We start from the raw sequence: 22,797 nt of genomic DNA, 5'->3' as shown, positions 1-22,797 counted from the left end.
ATTTCAATTCTACCTGCTGTGTCTTGTGGTGGCTTAAAAAAACAACACAAGCAATTTTACGATCTGCAATTGTGTCACAGTGATACCTTCATTTTTTAAAACGGTTGAATAAAAAACCCACACAACTATGTTTACGACATGCAAATGCATCGATGATTCCTTTTGGTTTTAAAAGGGGGTTGTAAAAACGCTAATTTCTAATAATTTTTTTAAATTTCTTTCCTATTACTAAGTTAAATTCTTTTTTTCATTTACCCCAAAGGGGGGGGGGGGACATCAGAATTCGTTTTAGGGGTATGGTTCCTTCGGCAAAGTTTCTTATTTTGATCCCCAGAATATGATTTTCACAGAGCAATGGGCGATTTTTTTGCCTCCCCACAAATCGACCCGGCCTACTGTACATATACTTAAAGCCCCGTGACATAAGCAGCTTTTCATATAGATGCGTTTAACACAATCTTATGCATTATTAGTAGATTGCACGTATTTTTATGGAGAACGGCAGATCGAGCGACACTGGCGCCATCTGACATGGAAAAGTAGCCATCTTCCAACTTTTGTTGCAAGCAAAACATAAAAAGAAGAGTTTAACATTTGATTTGGCTAAGGGTGCTTTCACACTTTGCAAGTGAACTTATTTTTTCCACTTCTTGGTACTTGTCTAAAATGTTTCACAGTTGAAAACTGCAATTTAAGAAATGAATAGAATCTGTAGTATTTTTCTTGTGTAGTGAAAATGTTTATAACAGTGTTTCGCCAAATTTTGTATTTTGTGGCGATGTTACTGGAATGCATAAGATGGCATTGAACGCATCTACATATATGAAAAACTTTATTGTCTCCCGTAAGGCTACTATAACAAGAAAACAGCTAGGCGATAAGGTTATTATCTCACAAAAGTATTTTGTTTGTTGCTTTGAAAACCGGTCGAAGCTGCGACTTGTTTGTTTTTCTATGTTTTGTTATATTAGTAACGTTCCAGTAACGCGTGAACCAGATACGGATAGAAATTTAACATGCAAAGCAACAACAATGTTGTGACCCTGATATTTATCTGGTTCAATTTCTGGGTCGTATAGCAGTTCTGTTCGTTTTGTTTGCTGTAGTTGATTTTTTGACAGCTAACCACTTTTGAGTTGGTAGCACTGAAATAAATATGTGTACATATGTGTATACATAAAACATTTCGCCATATTTAAAAGCAAAAACACGAAAAGAGTAAGTGCCTTGAAGAAAATGTAAGGAAAATAAATAGTTTGTTTACGTGTGAAACTATTTAAACGTTAATAAAATAAATTTCGCTGTTAGGAAAAGAGGATGTCGACCACCACCATCAACAAAACAGATGTTTTATATTAGTGCTGCCAGCTCTCATAAAGTTGATCCAAATCGTTCCAATGAGATTTGATCGCCAGAGCACGCTCAGTGGAATGCTCTTATTGGTGGCTGCAAATGCGTATTATTACCGGTATTTCTCATAAATAGATACATTTCATTTTTTATTGCGCTGTTGGAAACATCACAAATTCCAGTAGGTAAAGAACTAACTGCTTTTAAATAAAAAAAAATGTGTTTTACATCTGTATAATGAAGCAAAAACTGTTAAGTATAGCCACGTTCCATTGAGTCATAGAGCTCTGGATTACGATTAAATGTAATTGGAATGATCAGGATCAGTACTATGAGAGTTGGGGAAGCAGTCAACGAATGTGTTCACATAATAGGGTGGCTGTTATCTTCAACTTTTTTCCCGAATTTTACTTAAAAAGTTAAAACAAATTATCAAACTAGTAACTAGTATTATTAGTTCTTTAAAACATGCCACAAATGCTATATATTTTCCTTATAAAATCGTACGGGATCTTTCACTTAAAAAATAGCTAGAATATTAATGATTAAAAAGGGATCGGCAGTTAAAACACGTCCAAAAATGGCGGGAGAGGTACCAAATGAAATGCTTTGAACTAAATAACTTTCGTTCTAAGACTGATACTAAAAATTTTACTTCTGGCAAGAGCTTTGTGCAAAAAGCATTTGCACATTATGTTGTAGTTTTTGTATTTTTCATATAAAAAATGTATGGTTTTTCTATCATGATTTAAAATGAATGTAATGGAATTATTTTATGGCCTTAATAATTAGTTTTCAGACTTAAAGTTTTATTTTATGCATAGCCACCCTGTTGATCCGAAATTGATCCAGATAGATATCAGGATCACACCGTTGTTGTTGCATTTGTATGTTAAATTTCTATCCGTATCTGGATCGCGCTTCATTGGAACGCAACTAATGTCAGTGAAATGTTAAGTAGGGGTCGGTAAACGATTGAACGATTAATAAAACGGCGTTAAGAGTGCGGTTATTTAGAAAATATGACAAGGAGCAGTCGGCCAAAATCGTTGAACGTCAAATTTTAGTAGAAAAAAGTGGAAACCGATACACTTCGGCTCCGAAAGAATGACAGTTATACAAGGACGAGTTCTACGCACATAGCCTTTAATTTCAAAAGTTAGTAAAGAAAAACGCCTCAATTTCGCTAGCAAGTACAAAACCAAGGGTTTTGAATCCTGGAAAACGGAAGTTTTTAATGAGGACTCAGATGGACGTCGCATATTATGGCAGAAGCGAAATGATAACCTGCAACTAAAAAATATTAAAACAATTGTGAAGTATTGTGGAGGTTCTGTCATGCTGTGGAGCTATATATCCGCTCAGCAAGTTGGAAAACTAGTTTTTTTAGAAGGCACAAACGATAAGCATGCTTATTTGTTCATCTTAAAAGAAAATTTACACTCCAGTGCCTATTACAACAGGACACCGGCCCCTAGAACATAACCCACGATGTTAAAATATGCATACTTTTCAACACCAAACCCTTCTAAAAGTCCTGACCTAAAAACGATAGAAAATTTTTGGTAATTTCGTTGAAAAGTGGCCTTAAATCTGTTTTGCTCGTAGAGTGGAAAAAAAATCCGACAGACTTTTCTAGAAAACTGGTGCAATCTATTATAAAGCATTTAGATTCTATTTCCAAAAATGATGGCTACCATATAAAGTATTAAATAGCATTTACTAAGATCCTGGAGAAAAGCAAAATACTTTTGTGTGCAAAGAGATGTTTATTATACCTTTCATGAACATGAAATGGTATATTAACTTTGGTCCGATGTTTGTAACGTTGAGAAATATAGAAGATAGATTCACCATTAAGTATGCCGAATTGATCAGGGCGACGCACTGAGTTGATATAGCCATGTCCGTCTGTCCGTCCGTCTGTCTGTTTGAACGCAAACTAGTCCCTCAAATTTTGAGATATCTCAATGAAATTGGGCACAAGGATGTATTTTTGTATTATATTAGACATTTGTCGGATCCGGTAGGATGGGACCACTATAACATATATCTCCCATACAACCGATCATTCAGATAAGAAGGTAATGCCTGCCGCAATTTAGAAAGTATAAATGTGAAACTTGGTGATATTTATTCTAATATATCATAGAAGATTTCGTGCAAAAATCATTTCGATTGGCTCTATATATAATATATATCCCATACAACCGATCGGTCAGATAGAAAGATTTTTAGCCATTTCTCCCTTAATTTCCAATATAAAAACGTTAAACTTGGTGATATTTATTCTAATATATCATAGAAGATTTCATGAAAAAATCATTTCGATTGGAGCTATATATAATATATATCCCATACAACCGATCGTTCAGATAGAAAGATTTTTGGCCAGTTCTCCCTTAGTTTCCAATATAAAAACGTGAAACTTTGTGATATATATTCTAATATATCATAGAAGATTTCCTGTAAAAATCATTTCGATCGGAGCTATATATAATATATATCCCATACAACCGATCGTTCAGATAAGAGGGTTTTTTGCCATTTTTTTTATTTTTTTATTTTAAAAATCGTTTAGGTATGTACATCTGTTCACTGTATATTTCTTATCTTATACATCCGATTATTTGGAGATTACGAACGGGATAATATTATTGTTCAGCCCCATTCATGAAAGGTATGAAGTCTTCGGCACGGAAAAATTAAAATATATTTTTAAATTTATATAAATTATATCAGTAGTTTTAATCATTAGCTTTAATACCAGTGAAACTTTTTTACTGAGTAAATAATAAAATATAAAATTAATCTAAGGTTTTCATTATCAGCATCGAATGCAAAATACTTTTGTGAGCCACTGTACTAGGTATACATACATATGTATACTATTTTTCGTCGAAGATTAATTCACATTTTTACTGGAGCAAGTTTGCTAAAATTTATGTTTACCCCGATGTTCAAGAAATATACATATACTTTTAAATGTATCAGAAACCACATATAAACAACACGGAAATAAAAAAATTCTCCCTGAAGAAGGCGTTGTAGCGTAGAAACGCATAGGAGGGTAGAGGGAATATGTAAAAATGTTTGCTTTATATTTATCGGCTCGAAAACTACAAATCCAATCGGAATGTATGTACTTGTACATAAGGGAGTAAACACTGTACTGGGATAGCGGTTGTCTATAACGACATAAGATAATCGAGATAGAAATACTGCCGCCTTATTAAAAAAGGTTTGTATCTATATTTTTTTTCGAAGATTATTTAATTACATTGGCGGAATCGTCGTGGATACTCTAATTTATAAAAATATATAAATGTAAGGCGCGATAATCCCCGAAGAGATTTTAGACCGAGTTTCTCTTCCAAAAAAAAGTCAAGAAAATCTTGCTTGGTTGAAGAGCTATGCGGCAATTTATGTGCTGGGCCATTTCTGTACCGATACATTCCCATATTGCCTTGGAGGGGTTAATGAGACATTTTTGTCAAATTGTGGATTAATCTTCAAGTGAGTACCAATATACTGCAAAGACAAAAACTTGGCCATTTGTTTTGGCTCCAGAGATATACACAAATCGAAAGTAGTTACCGAAAAACCGATTAATCCATTTAGCGCCTTTACCGTTAACAATAGAATATTAAATCAAATCGTGCCATAATATACAAGAAGGTAGCTAAATAATGTAGCAAAAAAAACTTGGTTTTCTTGGTTCAAGAGATATACACATTAATCGGTTTAGTCGTCAGTAGTTGTCGATAAAATGGATATCTCAGTAGCTCTTGAACCGGTAACGATAGGACCTTGAAACGAATTGTGTATTGAATTACAAAAAGATGGCTATTTAATGCAAAACAAGAGTTAAGAAAATTGTATAGAGCAATTCAGGTGCTGGGTAATTTGTGTACCGATATTTCCCATTTTCTCTCTGAAGGGTTAATGATGGAACTTTATATCATATTGCATTAATCTACAAGTAGGTATCTCTATAATGCAAAAAACAGCTTAAAAATCTTGCTTGATTCAAGATATATAGGACACTTTAGTCGCTGGGTCATTTGTGTACCAATAAATTCCCATTTAGCGGTGAATGATTAATGATAGAAATTTATGTTGAATTGTGGGTTAATCTACAGGAGTACAGATATATTGCAAAAACAAAAGCATTGTCTTTTAGCTTGGTTCAAGAGATAATTGACTATAGTTATCATTAAACCGGTTAAATCACGTAGTGCCTTAATCGAAAATGATAGAACCTTGAAGCAAATTTTGGATGAATCTAGAAGTAGGTAGCTTTATGAATGCAAAAAAATATTTGAATTTTGCTGTGTTCAAGAGATATACACAAATATCAGTTAGTATTTAGCACTGATCGATTAACCGATAAATCGCACGTAAAACCGTTAATGATAGAACCTGGGGTGAGATTGTAAAATAGTCTACAAGTAGGTGGCTATGTAATGTAAAACAAGAGTTAAGAAAATCTTGCTTGGTTCAAGAGATATAGGACAATTTTGATGCTGGGTCATTTGTGTACCGATACATTTCCAAATTTTTCCGCGAAATATAAAATTGCGTATCAAACGATGTTCAAATTTTATTTATATTTATTTGTACAATAGGAGTTGCATCTATAATAGGGTGAGTCTAATAAATCAAAAATTTCTCCAGTCTTACTTCTGCAACCGGTTATAGCAAGATCAAAAATGTAATACATGAATTGTTTTACTGATTTGAGCCTTAAAAGATTGATATTTGTTTTTGTTGTTTGTTTTCTAACCCTAGTACTGAACTTTTTAACTCAGAATTAATATTAAAATTTGTCAAAATTTTATGAGTATAACACTTCATGGAAAGCTTACTCTTATTAAAAAGATAACTGGTCTTTCTGCAAGTCGGCCAAATGGCTGAAATTAATAAAACGATATCAGACGGTATCAAATTCAGATTACCCCATGAAGACCCTATATATTTATAAAACTTTGAGCTTTAACTACTATGAAAACCCAAACTTGTATATGTGATATTTTTGACCTTTTCACAGCCTTTTGAAGGAGTGAGGATGGAAAAAATCGTTTATTTGATTTTTAAGGACCACCCTTGTGTGTACATGTATCATATCTGATGTTTGTCTGTTTCTATCAATAGTTGAAAAACATAAACCAATATTTAATTCTTTACGCAAATATTTATATATACATACATAGATACATATATATATTTATCCTTGTATTAAGCCTATGACACATTTTTTAATAATTCATAATGACATATTGCAATAATAAATGAAACAAACAAAAAGAAAAAAATTAATATTGTTAAGCGATAACCAATAAACAACGACAAGTTAATTGAAAAATAAAATTCAAATATAACCAATCAGCTTTTTTTTACGATGTTTAGGTTTAGTATGTGAATTTTACAGTGTGACAATTTCAACCAACTAAACGATGACACAATAACAAGTGAACAAACAAACGAATGTTTACCTTAACCCTTTGTAGATCAATTGGATTCATAATGGTCCCTTGAAAGAATTCCACTGTGGTGAAATGACGCTTGAATAAACCCTCAAGTTCCAAATCAGGTGGTTTACTTTTTAATTTTTTTTAAACAACGTTTTTAGGTGTATATTTTTTTTTTTGTTGTGTGCAGTTTTGTGAGCGAGTATGCATTTATAAGTTTATTTTCAGGGGTTAAAAAATAATCATTTGACAAGAAAAATGTATTTTTATTTATTTTTATTTTTATGTTTATTGGAAAAAATATTCATAATAAATATTGAGTATGAAAGCGATGTTTGGAAATTTTGCCATTGCGTTGTGTAATTTTCAATTAGATTTGTTGTTTTATGCACATCAATTTTTGTTTTTTTTTTTTGTATTTTAATTTATAGTTGGTAGTTTTGTCAGTTTACAGAAATTTTTTGGATCAATTTAAATATGGAATGAAAGAAAATAAAATATGCAAATAATTTATTTTTTGCTTTGCTGAAGTGGAGAAATAGTAAAATTATTTAAATAAAATTAAAAATTATCCATCGAGTGTAACTAAAAATAAATCTAAAAATACTTATGACGTACTCTAAATAAATATGAAAGCCTTACAGTTTTAGCATGAATTATTGATTTTGAATGCTATCAATTTACCCATTAGTGTGCAATAGCTGTAATCTTTAGAACCGTGCTGCGAAAAAACATTACCAGAAAGAAAGCAAAACTTGGGATGTTGCCTATATAACTGATGAAGTCTGAGGTCTGGCAACACAGTCAAGGTTTCTCCGGACATTAATGCCCGAGACTAGTATCTTTTTGACTTTATCTTCTTTAAAAAAATGTAAGGCGCGATAACCTCCGTAGAGATTTGAGGCCTAGCTTCTCTTCCTATTTGCGTCGTGACCCTTAATTTTTATTTCCCAAGTTTTCGACATTGCTTTGCCCGGGATCTTCAGTGTGATAGGTGGAGCATGTTACCACCACGCAGCGGTGGCCGCCAGTAATCTAAAATAAATTAATCTCGCACACCAACCTCTGTTACTACAAATGAAAGTAAGACCATCTTCTCGTCTAGCTTAAAGAAATTGAAAACGAACTAATTGGTCCATTTTTAAAAGGAAACCATTAAATTCTGTATGTTTTTAGGCTTCCACAGTACGTACCCAAAACCTTCGTGGAATCTCTTTACAGCTACAAGAAGAGAAGGAGGCCCACACTTTTGATGTTGCACCACATCACCACTAACAACTGTAAAAGACAGTCGCGAGTGAAATGTGAGCTCTAAAGCCAAACATAACATGCTGGCTAAATATCACAGTAGAAAGATCATTCTTACTCACGGTTTGGCGGCCGGCTTGCGAATGAAACAGCTTAGTTTGCAGGATGAACCACAAGGGCTTTGGTACTATGCACATCCTTCTCCCGCTAGATCAGGTCTTTCTCTGGAGACCATTCGCGTAAACTTATGTCAACTATATTATGAGACCGCGATCCTCTCTCTAGTAAATAAATTCTCCACTAGAACGCCGTTGAGGCTCAAACGGATTTACATCTACATACTTTAGTCCTACAAACTGTCTACAAACTTAATAGCAATGTGGGCTGTGGTATCTACACAAACGGTTTTTCACTTCTGACTAAGTGAAATTTGTACTGAATTGAGACCACCCATCCTGCGGAGGGATGAATTTGACGCTTAGTTCAAAGAGTTCTTCTCATTTCAAAGAAATTATCGTTGAATAAGTTTTTAGTCCGAATTCTCGTCGCAGGTCAAGATTTGAAATGAAAAGCGAATGTTTATTTTCACAATGTCAAAATCGTTAACATTGTAACCATTTAAAATTTACAGTTGTAACCATTTCATATGGACAAAATTTCAGTTGACATTAAGCCCATTTAAAGTGGTCAAAAAGTCTCGAATTTGTGTTGTCGTCGTTTTAATTGCTTTGGGATATCCAGTGTATGTGTTTTGCAACTCGATTACAAAAGATTGCAACGCACCTTTACCTTGGGCGACAATTTTTTTCTTTTTCGTTTAAATGTTTTCGTTTTTCAATTTTGTACCCTCCATGATAAATTAATTTGTTTTTAGAACTTAATTAACAATAAAAGTTTTTATAGATAATTAACAAACTTAGCCCAAAGTCTATTAAGCGCTAAAACGCAAAAAGAAACACATTTAAATAAAATTTTAAATATTTTTTGAATATTTCACTTTACTCTATATAAAAATGCATTTAAACATAATTTAAAATTAGTTTTTTACTACTTATGATATAAAAAAATGTTATCAATAAACTATTTCGTGTGTTAGTATATAAGAAAATATTTACATAATTTTAAGCTTTTTTCTAATTTAGTAAGTAATAAGAGTAACATCCGCAAAATTCTTAAAAGAAATTACGTATTTATGTAATATATTTATGATAAGCTCTAGAAAAAGTAACAAGAAATCGTTGTCATAGAAGTACTACTTAGAACTTTCAAACAAGGCAATATTGTTTAAGGAAAAAACGTCATTCCAAATCGAAGCAGTGATAAGTAAAAGTTCTGATGTGAGAAATGCAGCATTTCTATGTCTACTAAAATTTATTAAAAAAGGAAGAAAAATAAAGAAAAAAATGTATAGTCATTTATGAAGTAGTGACGGAGGTGTTATGTCGCTCCCTTAAATGTTTGCTGTTTTTTGTTTCAGGTCAAATCAAAGTTGTTTCCAAAAATATGAAACTTTTTTCAAAGCAAGTGAAACTTTTTTCAAATCAAATGAAACTTGTTTCAAAGCAAGTGAAACTTTTTTCAAAGCAATTGACACATTTTGCAAATAAAACAAAAAAAAATCAAATCAAATGAAACTTTTTTTACCAAATGAAACTTTTTTTGTCAAATGAAACTTTTTTTAAATCAAATGACATTTTTCCTTCGAAGCAAATGAAAAAAGTTTAATTTAAAATGAAAAGTTTCATTTGAAGTGAAAAAAGTTTTATTCGAGGGGAAAAAGTTTCACTTTAAAACAAAAAGGTTTTATTTGAAATGAGAAAAGTTCAATTTAAAATGAAAAAAGTTAAATTTTTAAGGAAAAATGTTTCATTTGAGATAAAAAAAAAGTTTTATTTGAAATGAGCGGTTTAATTTGAAATGAAAAAAATTGCAATTGAAATCAAAAATGTGTCATTTGAATTGCAAAAATTTTATTTGAATTGAAAAAAGTTTTTTTTTGAATTGAAAAAAGTTTCATTTTAGATAAAAACGGGCTCAATTTGAAATGGAAAAGTTTCATTTGAATTGAAAAAAGTTTTATTTGAAATGAAAAAAATTTCAATTGAAATCAATTAAGTTTCATTTGAATTGCAAAAGTTTTATTGGAATTGAAAAAAGTTTTTTTTTTGAATTGAAAAAAGTTTCATTTCAGATAAAAAAGGGCTTAACTTGAAATGGAAAGTTTAATTTGAATTGAAAAAAGTTTAATTTAATTGGAAAAAGTTTAATTTGAATAGAAAAAAGTTTAATTTAAATGAAAAAAAGGTTTCGATTGAAATGAAAATGAGTTTCATTACAAATGAAAAAAAGGTCAATTAAAATCCAGAAAGTTTCATTTGAAATGAAAAAAAGTTTCAATTAAAATAAAAAAAGTCTCATTTGAATTGAAAAAGATTCCATTTGACCTGAAAATGCTATAACACCTTCAATCACATATATTTTCAACTGCAAGAGCGGTTTTTCCCAACGTACTGTTATTACGCCTTTAGAGGTCATTTATTTATGGTCAAATAATATTCAAAACGGCGCTCATATAATGCAGAACAGAATTCGGTTAGAAAATAGGCTGAAAAACAAAAAAACTAGTAATTACAAAAAAAAAAAAAAAAAAAAAAAAAAAACTAAGGCGCAATTCGCTTTAAAAATCATTGACAGTAAATTGAAAACAAAAATTGATTTATGATTTTTAATAATCGGGGATTGCCCATATTGCTTTTTTTTTTTTTTTTTTTTTTTTTTTTTTTTTTTTATTTAATACAACCAACAACCGAGTAACAGAGATTGCGATATTCAGCGACGATCTGGGAAACTACGAAATAAAATAATAGCTGAGTAATGAGTTCTAATGGACTTCGAAAGAAAATGTAATGGTGTAATGGAACAATGGAGACAAGTTTTTGGTTATGTGTAATGGAAAGAATTTAAGTGTACAAAGTTGCCGGAGTACCTAAAGTGTTGTGCAATAAAATACTAAAAAGAGCGCACGAATTACGAATCCATGTTAAAAGCAGTAAATTTTAAATGGTTTGTGACTGTGCTGGACAAGCAGTTACAGTAGTGGGGCTATGCTGAACCCCCATTCGTTAGTCCTCGCCTTTGCACTATGTGTCACTATGGGCAACGTCACCAATCTAGTAGTAAGATGCAGTGACAATCCCTGTGAAGCCTAGGATGGCGGCAGAAAGTGAGGGGCTTCGGAAAGCCAATCCGGCATACCAAGTTTAAAGGATCACCGAGGTTTGCATAGCATTTGCGTTGTGAGTTTCAATTGTAAGCGGGCGTCTGTCTTATGTAAAACCACTTCCAATGAAAAATCTAGCAGTAAAGGATCCGGTAAGAATTCTTATGTGAAGACCATCAAGGAGTGTGTTAGCACATTGAAAAGAATGTACCGATGTCCGTTGCTTGCTGTACTCGCGAACGTAAAAGCTGACATAATCGCCATATAGAAAACGTAATGATCGCTCCAAGGAAAGATCTGGCGACATTATCCACAGGGGCCAGAAAGCAGAAAGCGGGTTTTCAACATACTATTTTGCTGCCCCTACTCATCAACAGATGATGCGACCGACGTGAAAAGAACTGTTGTAACGCCAAGAGCCCGTATTTGGCACTACCAGTAACCACGATGTAACATTACCTAGTGTTAAAGATGAAACCCAACGAATGAAATCGTTATGGACATCTACGTGATCGAAATACCACCTAGAACTATTACCTTGTTGCCAACAAGATACGCGCAGAGATACGTGGACAGTTTGCCATCGAGAAACTGATCACGCTGATGAGTACTCCAATTCTTTTTACCAAATCGTGTGTGCACCCAATTGAATCAGTGGAAAAAATATTGTTACGAATATTAGCAAAACTAAGGGGTGCTGCTATCTCTAAGCCGATGCTAAACAGTGATATCATGCACATCCATAGATCAATCATTATGTATCTACATAAACGAAACAATAATTGCGTCTACACATATGTACCATGTACGTATACGAGCAGCGGAGAATCAATGCACAAACACATGCTTATATCTGAGATACTCCTAAAAGTATGCAATGAGAGAGGCTATAAAATCGTGCAATTGCAGTTACAGCTGAGAAGTTTGAGAGCTGATGGCGTCTAGTAGATTCTGGAAATGGAAGCGCCTAGAAGATGCGAATGTTGAAATCAGAGAGTATAAAAGGCAGCAAATGTAGAGGCGCTGGAATTCAGTTTGATTTGGGCTATCAAGCAGTTTCGATTAAGACGCTATCTAGCCAGCCATAGCAGTATTATTTTGAAAGTCAGTTTTCATTTGAGCTATCAATCAGTTTGGTGATTAAGCCAGCTAGTTGCAAAGTATAAGTGTTATTGTGAAGTACTTTAATAAAGGCCATTTTTCCATTATTCAATATTGGAGTTATTTATTCAACAGTTTAGTGATTCGAACTTAGCAGAAGGGCAAATAAGAGGATTTGCTAGTAAATTCGTTAAAATATAATTTGATAATCAAAGAAAAGCAAAGCGCTCACGCAATCTTTTGATTCAAGCGTTTTGGTGGGTGTTCAGAATCCAAACTGAGATTACTACATTCCTTCAACATATCCCCTTTGATACATTATCCACCAAAGGATCTAGTGCCACCACCACCATAATCAACCATCACCACTACGTCATCGCTATCACCGCAGCAGCCGTGTCCATCAGCTACATCCAGCAGCAGAAAAAGGAAGGTAAATTTTATCCTGCAAACCCCCGGCCATCACATACCGCTACTGCGAACGCCACTGCCTGGTAAACCAACTAGTGCGATGAAGAAGTCGCACGCTCACACCTATGTTTAAGGGTGTTCTGTGTGGCTAAAATTGTGATCTCTACACCCCATGCATTTTTTTTATGGCAAACGGTGTCCGGTGAAATAGAAGTATGGAACCTACCCCCTATTTTGGAACAGTCCGGGCTACTTTATTAGCAGTTGACCCGTGTTGTATATTATTACACTACTTTAAAATTAGTAGATACTTGAAAACTAGAAAGGAGTTGGGAGGGAAAAGTGAAGGAAGGCTTCATCTCTCTTGGTGTTCCCAATTGAAGCCAGTTATTACAAAGTAGGGATGACTATCTTTGCTAGTTAAGCAACGGCCAAAATCTACGAGGCGTCTAAGTGCCCAATATTGAATATAGCTAAAAATGAGATGTATACGCTTTAATGAATTTTGATTGCATTCACCCCGAACTTAAAAGCTCCAGTCATTCATATTTTTTCTAGTAGGGATTTTCCTGAGGGAAACCATCTCCATCTAATAGCGCTCACGTTAGCTTCTATAGCTTCTTTGCTCTCAAATAACATCTGCGATATTCGAATTCATATATTACTTATTAGGTTTTTCGATATCAGATTTTCCTTGCACTACTATGGACTACTGTAACCACTTTTTAGGACCTCGTGTATTGAACTTGCGATTAATCTGCTACTCATTGCGATGTGGTCAATTTTGTTTCGAATTTTTTACTTCAGATGATCATATTTCGAACTAAGTCTATCAACCTCCTCCGTTAAGAGAAGTTACATATTGGAACCCTATTTTATTGCATGTCATTTGAATTTAGATAGGGCTACATAGCATGATTTTGTCTAAGTTAAAAGCAGAACTCCATTCATTGCCTCTTGGGCTTTGTAGTAGACTTTGACATCGCTTGTCCAATATTTCATATGATAATAATAACAATTTGACGCAATAAAGATACCTCTGGGAAACAAGGTATTTTTTATTCAAGCATTTCTTGATTAATGAATAACATTTTATCGTTATTCAAAATATTCCGATTGATGAAAGAGCTGAGTTATTATTCCAAAATTTACTACAAATTTTCAATAACATTTAAGGCAAGAGATTGTGGAAGTGAATTCATGAGGTGTGGACAGTTTAGGGTCTTTGTCTTGGTAATTGCGAAATCGATCATCTGCGCCTAAATTAGGGGCACTTTGCAACAAATTGTCTTTTGGTAGGGTTGAATACAAATTTTTGCCCACTGTGCCATCAAATAAAGTTATTATGCCAACTCCAGAACTCCCAAAACCATCCCGAAATGACCCCCAAATGACCCCGGGAGGACACCAAGGGAGTTTCCAAACCCTTCCGAAATGACCCCTATAAGTCCCCGAAATGACCTCCAAAAGGCCCCAGGAGGGTCCCGAACGAGCCCCTGGAATAACCCTCAAAATACCCGGGGAGGACCCCGAGGGAGTCAACGAAATTACCCAAAAATTTACCAAAAATTTACGCCAAAATACCTCCGGAGGATTCCCAGGGTGTCGCAGAAATTATCCCCAAATGACCCCCAAAAACTCCCAAAAATGATCTCAATATTACCCTAAGAAGCCTAAGTACTACACGTGAACTGTTTAGGCATGTGGGTATATTTTCAGGGCACCTCGACGGCTTATTTTTTTATTTTTAAATCACTGAATAAAAACTTTAATTTTATTGTTATTCCATATTTTTATACTCAGTTGAGCAGAGCTCACAGAGTATATTAAGTTTGATTGGATAACGGTTGGTTGTACATATATAAAGGAATCGAGATAGATATAGACTTCCATATATCAAAATAATCAGGATCGAAAAAAAATTTGATTGAGCCATGTCCGTCCGTCCGTCCGTCCGTCCGTTAACACGATAACTTGAGTAAATATTGAGGTATCTTGATGAAATTTGGTATGTAGATTCCTGGGCACTCATCTCAGATCGCTATTTAAAATGAACGATATCGGACTATAACCACGCCCATTTTTTCGATATCGAAAATTTCGAAAAACCGAAAAAATGCGATAATTCATTGCCAAAGGCGGATAAAGCGATGAAACTTGGTAGGTGGGTTGATGTTATGACGTAGAATAGAAAATAAGTAAGATTTTGGACAATGGGCGTGGCACCGCCCACTTTTACCAGAAGGTAATTTAAAAGTTTTGCAAGCTGTAATTTGGCAGTCGTTGAAGATATCATGATGAAATTTGGCAGGAACGTTACTACTATTACTATATATGTGCTAAATAAAAATTAGCAAAATTGGATGAAGAGCACGCCCACTTTTTAAAAAAATTTTTTTTTAAATTCAAATTTTAACAAAAAATGTATTATCTTTACTGTATATAAGTATATTAAGTCAGAATTCAACTCCAGTAATGATATGATGCAACAAAATACAAAAATAAAAGAAAATTTTAAAATGGGCGTGGCTCCGCCCATTTTCATTTAGTTTGTCTAGAGTACTTTTAATGCCATAAGTCGAACAAAAATTTACCAATCCATCTTAAATTTGGTAGAGGCATAGACTCTATGACGGTAACTGTTTTCTGTGAAAATGGGCGAAATCGGTGGAAGACACGCCCAGTTTTTATACACAGTCCACCGTCTGGCCTTCCTCTCGGCCGTTAACACAATAACTTGAGCAAAAACCGATATATCTTTACTAAACTTAGTCCACGCACTTATCTGAACTCACTTTATATTGGTGTAAAAAATGGCCGAAATCCGACCATAACCACGCCCACTTTATCGATATCGAAAATTACGAAAAATGAAATAAATGCCATAATTCTATACCAAATACGAAAAAAAGGATGAAACATGGTAATTGGTTTGGTTTATTGACGCAAAATATAACTTTGGAAAAAACTTTGTAAAATGGGTGTGACACCTACCATATTAAGTAGAAGAAAATGAAAAAGTTCTACAAGGCGAAATCAACAGCGTTTGGAATCTTGGCAGGAATACTGTTAGTGGTATTGCATATATAAATAAATTAGCAGTACCCGACAGATGATTTTCTGGATCACCTCGTCCACATTTTGGTCGATATCGCGAAAACGCCTTCACATATACATCTAAGGGCTACTCGCTTTTAAAACCCTCATTAATACCTTTAGTTTGATATCCATATCGTACAAACACATTCTAGAGTCACCCCTGGTCCACCCTAATGGCGATATCTCGAAAAGGCGTCCACCTATAGACCTAATGCCCTCTCCCTCCTAAAATGCTCAGTAACACCTTTCGTTTGATACCCATATCGTACAAACATTCTAGAGTCACCCCTGGCCCACCCTAATGGCGATATATCGAAAAGTTGTCCACCTATAGACCTAATGCCCACTCCCTCTTAAAATGCTCAGTAACACCTTTCGTTTGATACCCATATCGTACAAAGATTCTAGAGTCACCCTTGGTCCACCTTTATGGCGATATCTCGAAAAGGCGTCCACCTATAGAACTAAGGATTACTCCCTTTTAAAATACTCATTACCACCTTTCAATTGATACCCATATCGTACAAACACATTCTAGAGTCACCCTGGCCCACCCTAATAGCGATATCTCGAAAAGGCGTCCACTTATAGACCTAATGCCCACTCCCTCTTAAAATGCTCAGTAACACCCTTCGTTTGATACCCATATCGTACAAACATTCTAGAGTCCCCCTGGCCCACCCTAATGGCGATATCTCGAAAAGGCGTCCACCTATAGACCTAATGCCCACTCCCTCTTAAAGTGCTCAGTAACACCTTTCGTTTGATACCCATATCGTACAAACACATTATAGAGTCACCCCTGGCCCACCCTAATGGCGATATCTCGAAAAGGCGTCTACCTATAGACCTAATGCCCACTCCCTCTTAAAATGCTCAGTAACACCTTTCGTTTGATACCCATATCGTACAAAGATTCTAGAGTCACCCTTGGTCCACCTTTATGGCGATATCTCGAAAAGGCGTCCACCTATAGAACTAATGCCCACTCCCTTTTAAAATACTCATTACCACCTTTCATTTGATACCCATATCGTACAAACACATTCTAGAGTCACCCTGGCCCACCCTAATGGCGATATCTCGAAAAGGCTTCCACTTATAGACCTAATGCCCACTCCCTCTTAAAATGCTCAGTAACACCCTTCGTTTGATACCCATATCGTACAAACATTCTAGAGTCACCCTTGGTCCACCTTTATGGCGATATCTCGAAAAGGCTTCTTTCCACCTATAAAACTAAGGATCACTCCCTTTGAAAATACTCATTAACACCTTTCATTTGATACCCATATCATACAAACACATTCTAGAGTCACCCATGGCCCACCCTAATGGCGATATTTCGAAAAGGCGTCCACCTATAGACCTAATGCCAACTCCCTTTTAAAATGCTCAGTAACTCCTTTCATTTGACTCCCATATCGTACAAACACATTCTAGAGTCGCCCCTGGTTCGCCTTTATGGCGATATCTCGAAACGGTGTCCACCTATGGAACTAAGGATCACTCCCTTTGAAAATACTCATTAACACCTTTCATTTGATACCCATATCGTACAAACACATTCTGGAGTCACCCCTGGCCCACCTTAATGGCGATATCTCGAAAAGGCGTCCACCGATAGACCTAAGGCCCGCTGCCTCTTAAAATGCTCAGTAACACCTTTCATTTGATACCCATATCGTACAAACAAATTCTTGAGTCAGCCCTGGTCCACCTTTATGGCGACATCCCTAAATGGCGTCCATCCATAGATCTATGGCCTACTCTCTCTTAAAATACTCTTTAATACCTTCCATTTGATACACATGTCATACAACCACATTCCAGGGTTACCCTAGGTTCATTTTCCTACATGGTGATTTTCCTTATTTTGTCTCCATAGCTCTCAACTGAGTATGTAATGTTCGGTCACACCCGAACTTAGCCTTCCTTACTTGTTTAAACAATGATTAATAACTCAACCCTTTACTTAAAATTTACAAAAATAAGAATGAGCGGTTATGATCAATCAGAATATATTGAATAACGATAAAATGATTTTCATTATTCAAGAAATGCTTGAATAAAAAATAGCTTGTTATTCATCAATCAGAAAATTTTAAATGAAGAATAATTTTTTATTTTGATTTGTTTTATTTCAAAATGACTCAACCCTGATTAAAAGTCTACTACACCCGTAATGCCCGGAGGGCTTATTGTGGAGTTGTGGCTTAAATATTTGGATATGAAATAAATATAAATAAATTGATTGAAAGTTTAAGATACCAAGGGAGTAGGGTCTAGCGTTGGTTTTGGTATTGGTGAATTTTATTTGTAATGATGATGACGTACGATTATCTACTGTATGTTAATTACTACGAACGATTATTACAATCTGAGTGACGTTTGAGCTTAAGCGATTGCTTAGGGGAAGTAGGGCGGAGATGGAAAGATAAATAATAGCTTTACTTGCGCACGAGGTGATGTGTGATGTAAGTTGGACTATGAAGCCGCAAAAGGTTGGGTGCACTCTATATAGAAAACGCACATTCATACATACACATAAGCACTCATTTCCGCTTCAATCTCACTGCTTGACATGCACGCAAATATTTGACCTTGAGCAGCAGTTTGGTTGTAATATTGGTAGAAGAACAAGTGTTTCTTTTTTTGTTGTTGTTTGTAGTTTTAGAGTGTTTTGTATTCTTGTATTCTAAACTTTAAATAACAAAGCACTTTTGTTTGTACATCGCAATTTTTTCTGCTTCTTATCAGCAGGTGTAAAAACTACAAAACCTATTTATTTTGTGGTTTTTTTTTTTTTTTTTTTGTTGCTTGAAATTTAGGATTTGGACTTGTATTTCGCTTTTGCTTCTTTTGAATAGTGTATGTGTAGGTGTGTTTGTTTGTGGTTTTCATAACAGTACTATTTGGTTTTGTGTGCTTGTGTATGTGTGTACCTTGACTCGTTCCAAATCGACGGCATTCATCATGGTGCCCTGAAAAAACGCCACTGTCGTGTAGTGACGCTTCAGCAGACCTTCTAACTCCAGATCAGGCTCCTTGCTATTTATTGGTATATACATATGTATATAGATTTTCGTTTGGCATTTATTTATACTATATACATATATACTTAAGTAAAAATAATTAAACCAAAGATATTTTTTAATTTCTTCTACATACATACTCGTAATAAATGACTTAGAAGAAATTATGTTATGTCTTAATTAGCTGGATAAAAATATTTTGAATCAAATAATTAAAATTGTTTTAGCTTAAATTTATATGGTAAAATTATTTAAAATATTTCATCTTGTGTAAAAAAACTCGCTGCAAATATTTCTATATATTGTAACGAATTTAGGGAAACTCCACTTATTTTACACCTTCTGCAAACGTTCGAATCGGTAAATTGTTGAATAAATAACTCCATTATTTAGTATTGCAAACTGGTCTTTATTTAGATTAATTCAAGAGTAGTACTTCAGAATTATACTTCACAACCAATAGCGTGTTTAAATCAAAACCGATTCCAGACTACTCAGCTTTCGCTGCTTTTATACTCTCTGTTTCCTCGTACACCCATTTCTCCTAAGGTCTAGTAACTTCGCGAATTTCATGCTTGGTTGCCAGCCATATATATACATGTATATTTGTAGTTTATAGTCTCTCGCATAGCCATATGCGTATGTATATGTGAGTACTACTTCGGCTGATGGTGAGTATCTCTTTGCTGCCTTGTATGTACATGTGTAAATTATAATTGATTTGTTTAGCTACATAGAGTGGCAGCTTGCCTCATTGTTGGTGTGCCTTTATTTAATAACCGCTTAGTGATGTGAGTATCATTTAGTGATACTAATATTCGTCACAATATGAATACGCCACGCGCAAATTTTTCTACTCCTTTTTCGAACCCATCGTTCGGCCGATTTGGATGCAATATGCACCAATTTGTAGGAAATAGAGCTCACCAGTGCATAGAGGGTAATTTTGGTACATAGGAGGCGTGGCATCTGATATATACATATACGAACATATACAATTTCAAATATATTTGAGGGTAGCAATGCCAGGGCAATGACCCTGCTATAGCGCAAGTCGCTCATTCGATACGACTTGTCTGGAGAAATGATCGCCAGAGATAACGCCTTTGTTTCGAATTCTTATCAGTCTGCGGGAAGAACAGTTCTCCCAATGTGTAACAAAATTTAGATACGAAAGTAACACAGCATTTAGAAACTCTTTCAATACGAATAGAAATAATTAAAGCGATAAGACGAAAAGTGTAGAGGAAGATAGTATCTTTGTATCGCGAAAGTAACTTATTCGATAGGATATTTTGGGAAGTTGTGTTTAGCAAAGAAGATTCATAATGATGTGCGAAAAACTTTTGACAAAAGTTGGCAGGTGGCTGTTCCTGAATTTCTGTGAATTTTTTTTTCAAATGAATTTAGTTCGCCTTAGTAACTACAAAACGTATTGAATTAAATACTTCTTGGTGATGGACGACTAAATTATCAGAAAACTGCTGACAGGTGATACTTGGCAAGCAGATGCCCAACATCGGTATTATATCAGTGGGTGAATTGGAAAAGCGTGTGTTGCAGCTCCTATACAATTTTTCATTTGCATACTGCATAGCTCGTGTACAGATTGATTCATATTGCTGAAACATGGCAAAGCATATACAAGTTTTAACAAAAATTGGGCTCCTTATGATGAATTCAGACTGAATTCGAAATATCGAGTGATAATAGATTAAAACAAAAACACATTTGTTTTATTTAAAACCGGCCTTGAGCTCATTAAAATTAAAAAAAAAAAAAAAAAAATTAAAAAAAATTGGGTTAAATTTGAAAAAGGTGTTTGGCACGTCCCATACAAACTCAAATTTCCATATACATACATCCGTAACCACTGAATCTACATCACTGATCTTCGCTGAAAATTGTGAATATGGGAAGTCTTGCAGAAGTATACATTATTAAGTAATACAAAAGATATTCAACTAGATTTAGGTGTATTCCATTCGCACCTTTAAGCATATTTTAGGGCCGTTTTCTCGACTGTCTGTTTATGTGGGAACTATGCAACTGGCGAGTGAACTGAATAAAGACAAGAAATTATAAAATTATTTGGCTCAGAAATTGAACCAGATTTCTATTTGGATTTATATGGCTCAATTCGTTATTGTTGCATTTACATGCCAAATTATTCATCTGGCTCATGATCTTTGTGAGAAAATGATGGCTAATCGTGCTTTTGATTTTGGTCAACTGTTTTGCTTAAGCGATTTCATCTCAAACCGCTTAGCCAACTGAACTAGCTTACTTTGTGTTGTTGCTGCTTTCTATTCAATTCGCTTATCTAGGTGTAAGGTAAATAAGAGAGCTGTGGGATATGGTAAAATCTTTTGGCTGGCATCACTGAGCCGTTTTTCAAATAATCACCAATATCTGCAATTCACTCATAAATCAAAGCATAAGTCGTTTCGAGATGCGACATTCAGGATCTAACGAAAGATTTGGCCATCCTCCCATATAAGACCAATTCCCTGTGTTCGTAAATATTCGTGTATTTGCAACAAGTTTTAATAGCTCAACACTTACTTTTATAAAAAATATGAAAAGGAGATAACTTTAAATAAAATATAAAATATTTGTCACCTTTATTGATAAATGCATATATAAGTAATAATAATTAAGGTTACTATGTATCTTTACACATACATATATATACATAGGTTTAAATTTATATACAATAATTAAAAACGATAATATATAACACAAAATACTTAGGCTGTAACTATTCGTATGGAAGTTTGTGTACTCTAATATGGATTTTTTGTTTTTATTCTTCTTGTTTCGTATTTTGCTTATTTCCGTCACAATGATTATCAGTTTATCTTTCTAGAGCATTTTCTTGTATAAGAGAGTAGAAAGATAACTAGATAAGCAGATAACTTGATAAGCATGCATACGTGAGTAGTCCAAGTGTTCTTATTTCCGACAGTAAAAATATTTTTCCAGACGAATAGCCACTTTAACAAAAATATTTAATCGCGTATTAAAAAAAACTTGGAAAATTCATATACTTACCGATGTAAAAATACGACCTCCACATCCACATCCTCACGATCCTCGTGTAGAAAATCCTTTAAGAAATGCGACACCGACTCATACGTTATATGCCCGCAAACGACAATGTGTCTATGCATTTTTAATAGACAAACAATCGAAGCCAATTTTGACGATATTAAAAGTAGCAGAAAGTATAATTGCGGCAGGACGTCGATGGGCCAACAACATGTCATCAGCCAGACAGCCACAATTAGGATGTCGTATATGTTACGCGTACATGTATGTGTGTCGTAGAATTTTGCATATATTATGCAATGTAATTTAAATGAATAGAATAAAAGAAATATCGATTAGAAAAATTTTGATAATGGCAGGTGGTCAGAGAGAAAAAAATAACATTCGATGCATATAATATATATAAATAAGTACTGGTGTTATTGGTATATGTAAATATGTATTAAGTTGTTATAAATACTATAAGTAATATGTAGTATAGTTGTATGATATTAGTGAACCTAATGTTTTTTAAATAAGTGAAGGTATATACGAATATTTAAATACTTAAATATATAGCATTATTACTAGTGTCCGTATACTTAAATACATTGGTGTTTGTATGTAAAGAAATAATTATATATTATAACAAAAATAAATATACTATCTAGCAACATTTTACTAGGAGGCAGAATAATTCTCACTCTGACTAAAAAAATACACACTAAAACAAACTTTTTGTTAAGCGCATTTTACCCTATAATTTAACTAGTGAATAGGGCGGGCGGAAGGTTTAATGAGAACATTTAATGAGGCCATATTAATCTTTCCC

At 34.2% G+C, this 22,797-nt stretch overlaps 1 protein-coding gene across 50 annotated transcripts in view; it reads right to left on the bottom strand.

Annotated features, from left to right (window-relative positions):
* Positions 1–22,797, bottom strand: part of slo (calcium-activated potassium channel slo) — a 415,764-nt gene that overhangs the window by 169,062 nt on the left and 223,905 nt on the right. For 44 of the 50 annotated variants that reach the window (XM_067761569.1, XM_067761567.1, XM_067761572.1 and 41 more), the window contains 2 exons: positions 21,990–22,100; positions 6,846–6,951 (listed from right to left, as the gene is read on the bottom strand). In XM_067761569.1, the coding sequence (XP_067617670.1) occupies positions 6,846–6,951; positions 21,990–22,100 (217 nt within the window). Of the gene's footprint in view, positions 1–6,845; positions 6,952–18,845; positions 18,952–21,989; positions 22,101–22,797 lie in introns of all 50 variants that reach the window. The other 6 variants (XM_067761586.1, XM_067761611.1, XM_067761575.1 and 3 more) reach the window with 1 other exon arrangement.

This window comes from Eurosta solidaginis, chromosome 1, assembly GCF_040869045.1.
Source record: "Eurosta solidaginis isolate ZX-2024a chromosome 1, ASM4086904v1, whole genome shotgun sequence".
Taxonomy (NCBI): Eukaryota; Metazoa; Arthropoda; class Insecta; order Diptera; family Tephritidae; genus Eurosta; species Eurosta solidaginis.
Note: the sequence above shows the minus strand (reverse complement) of the source record. Positions and strands in the feature narration are given on the sequence as shown.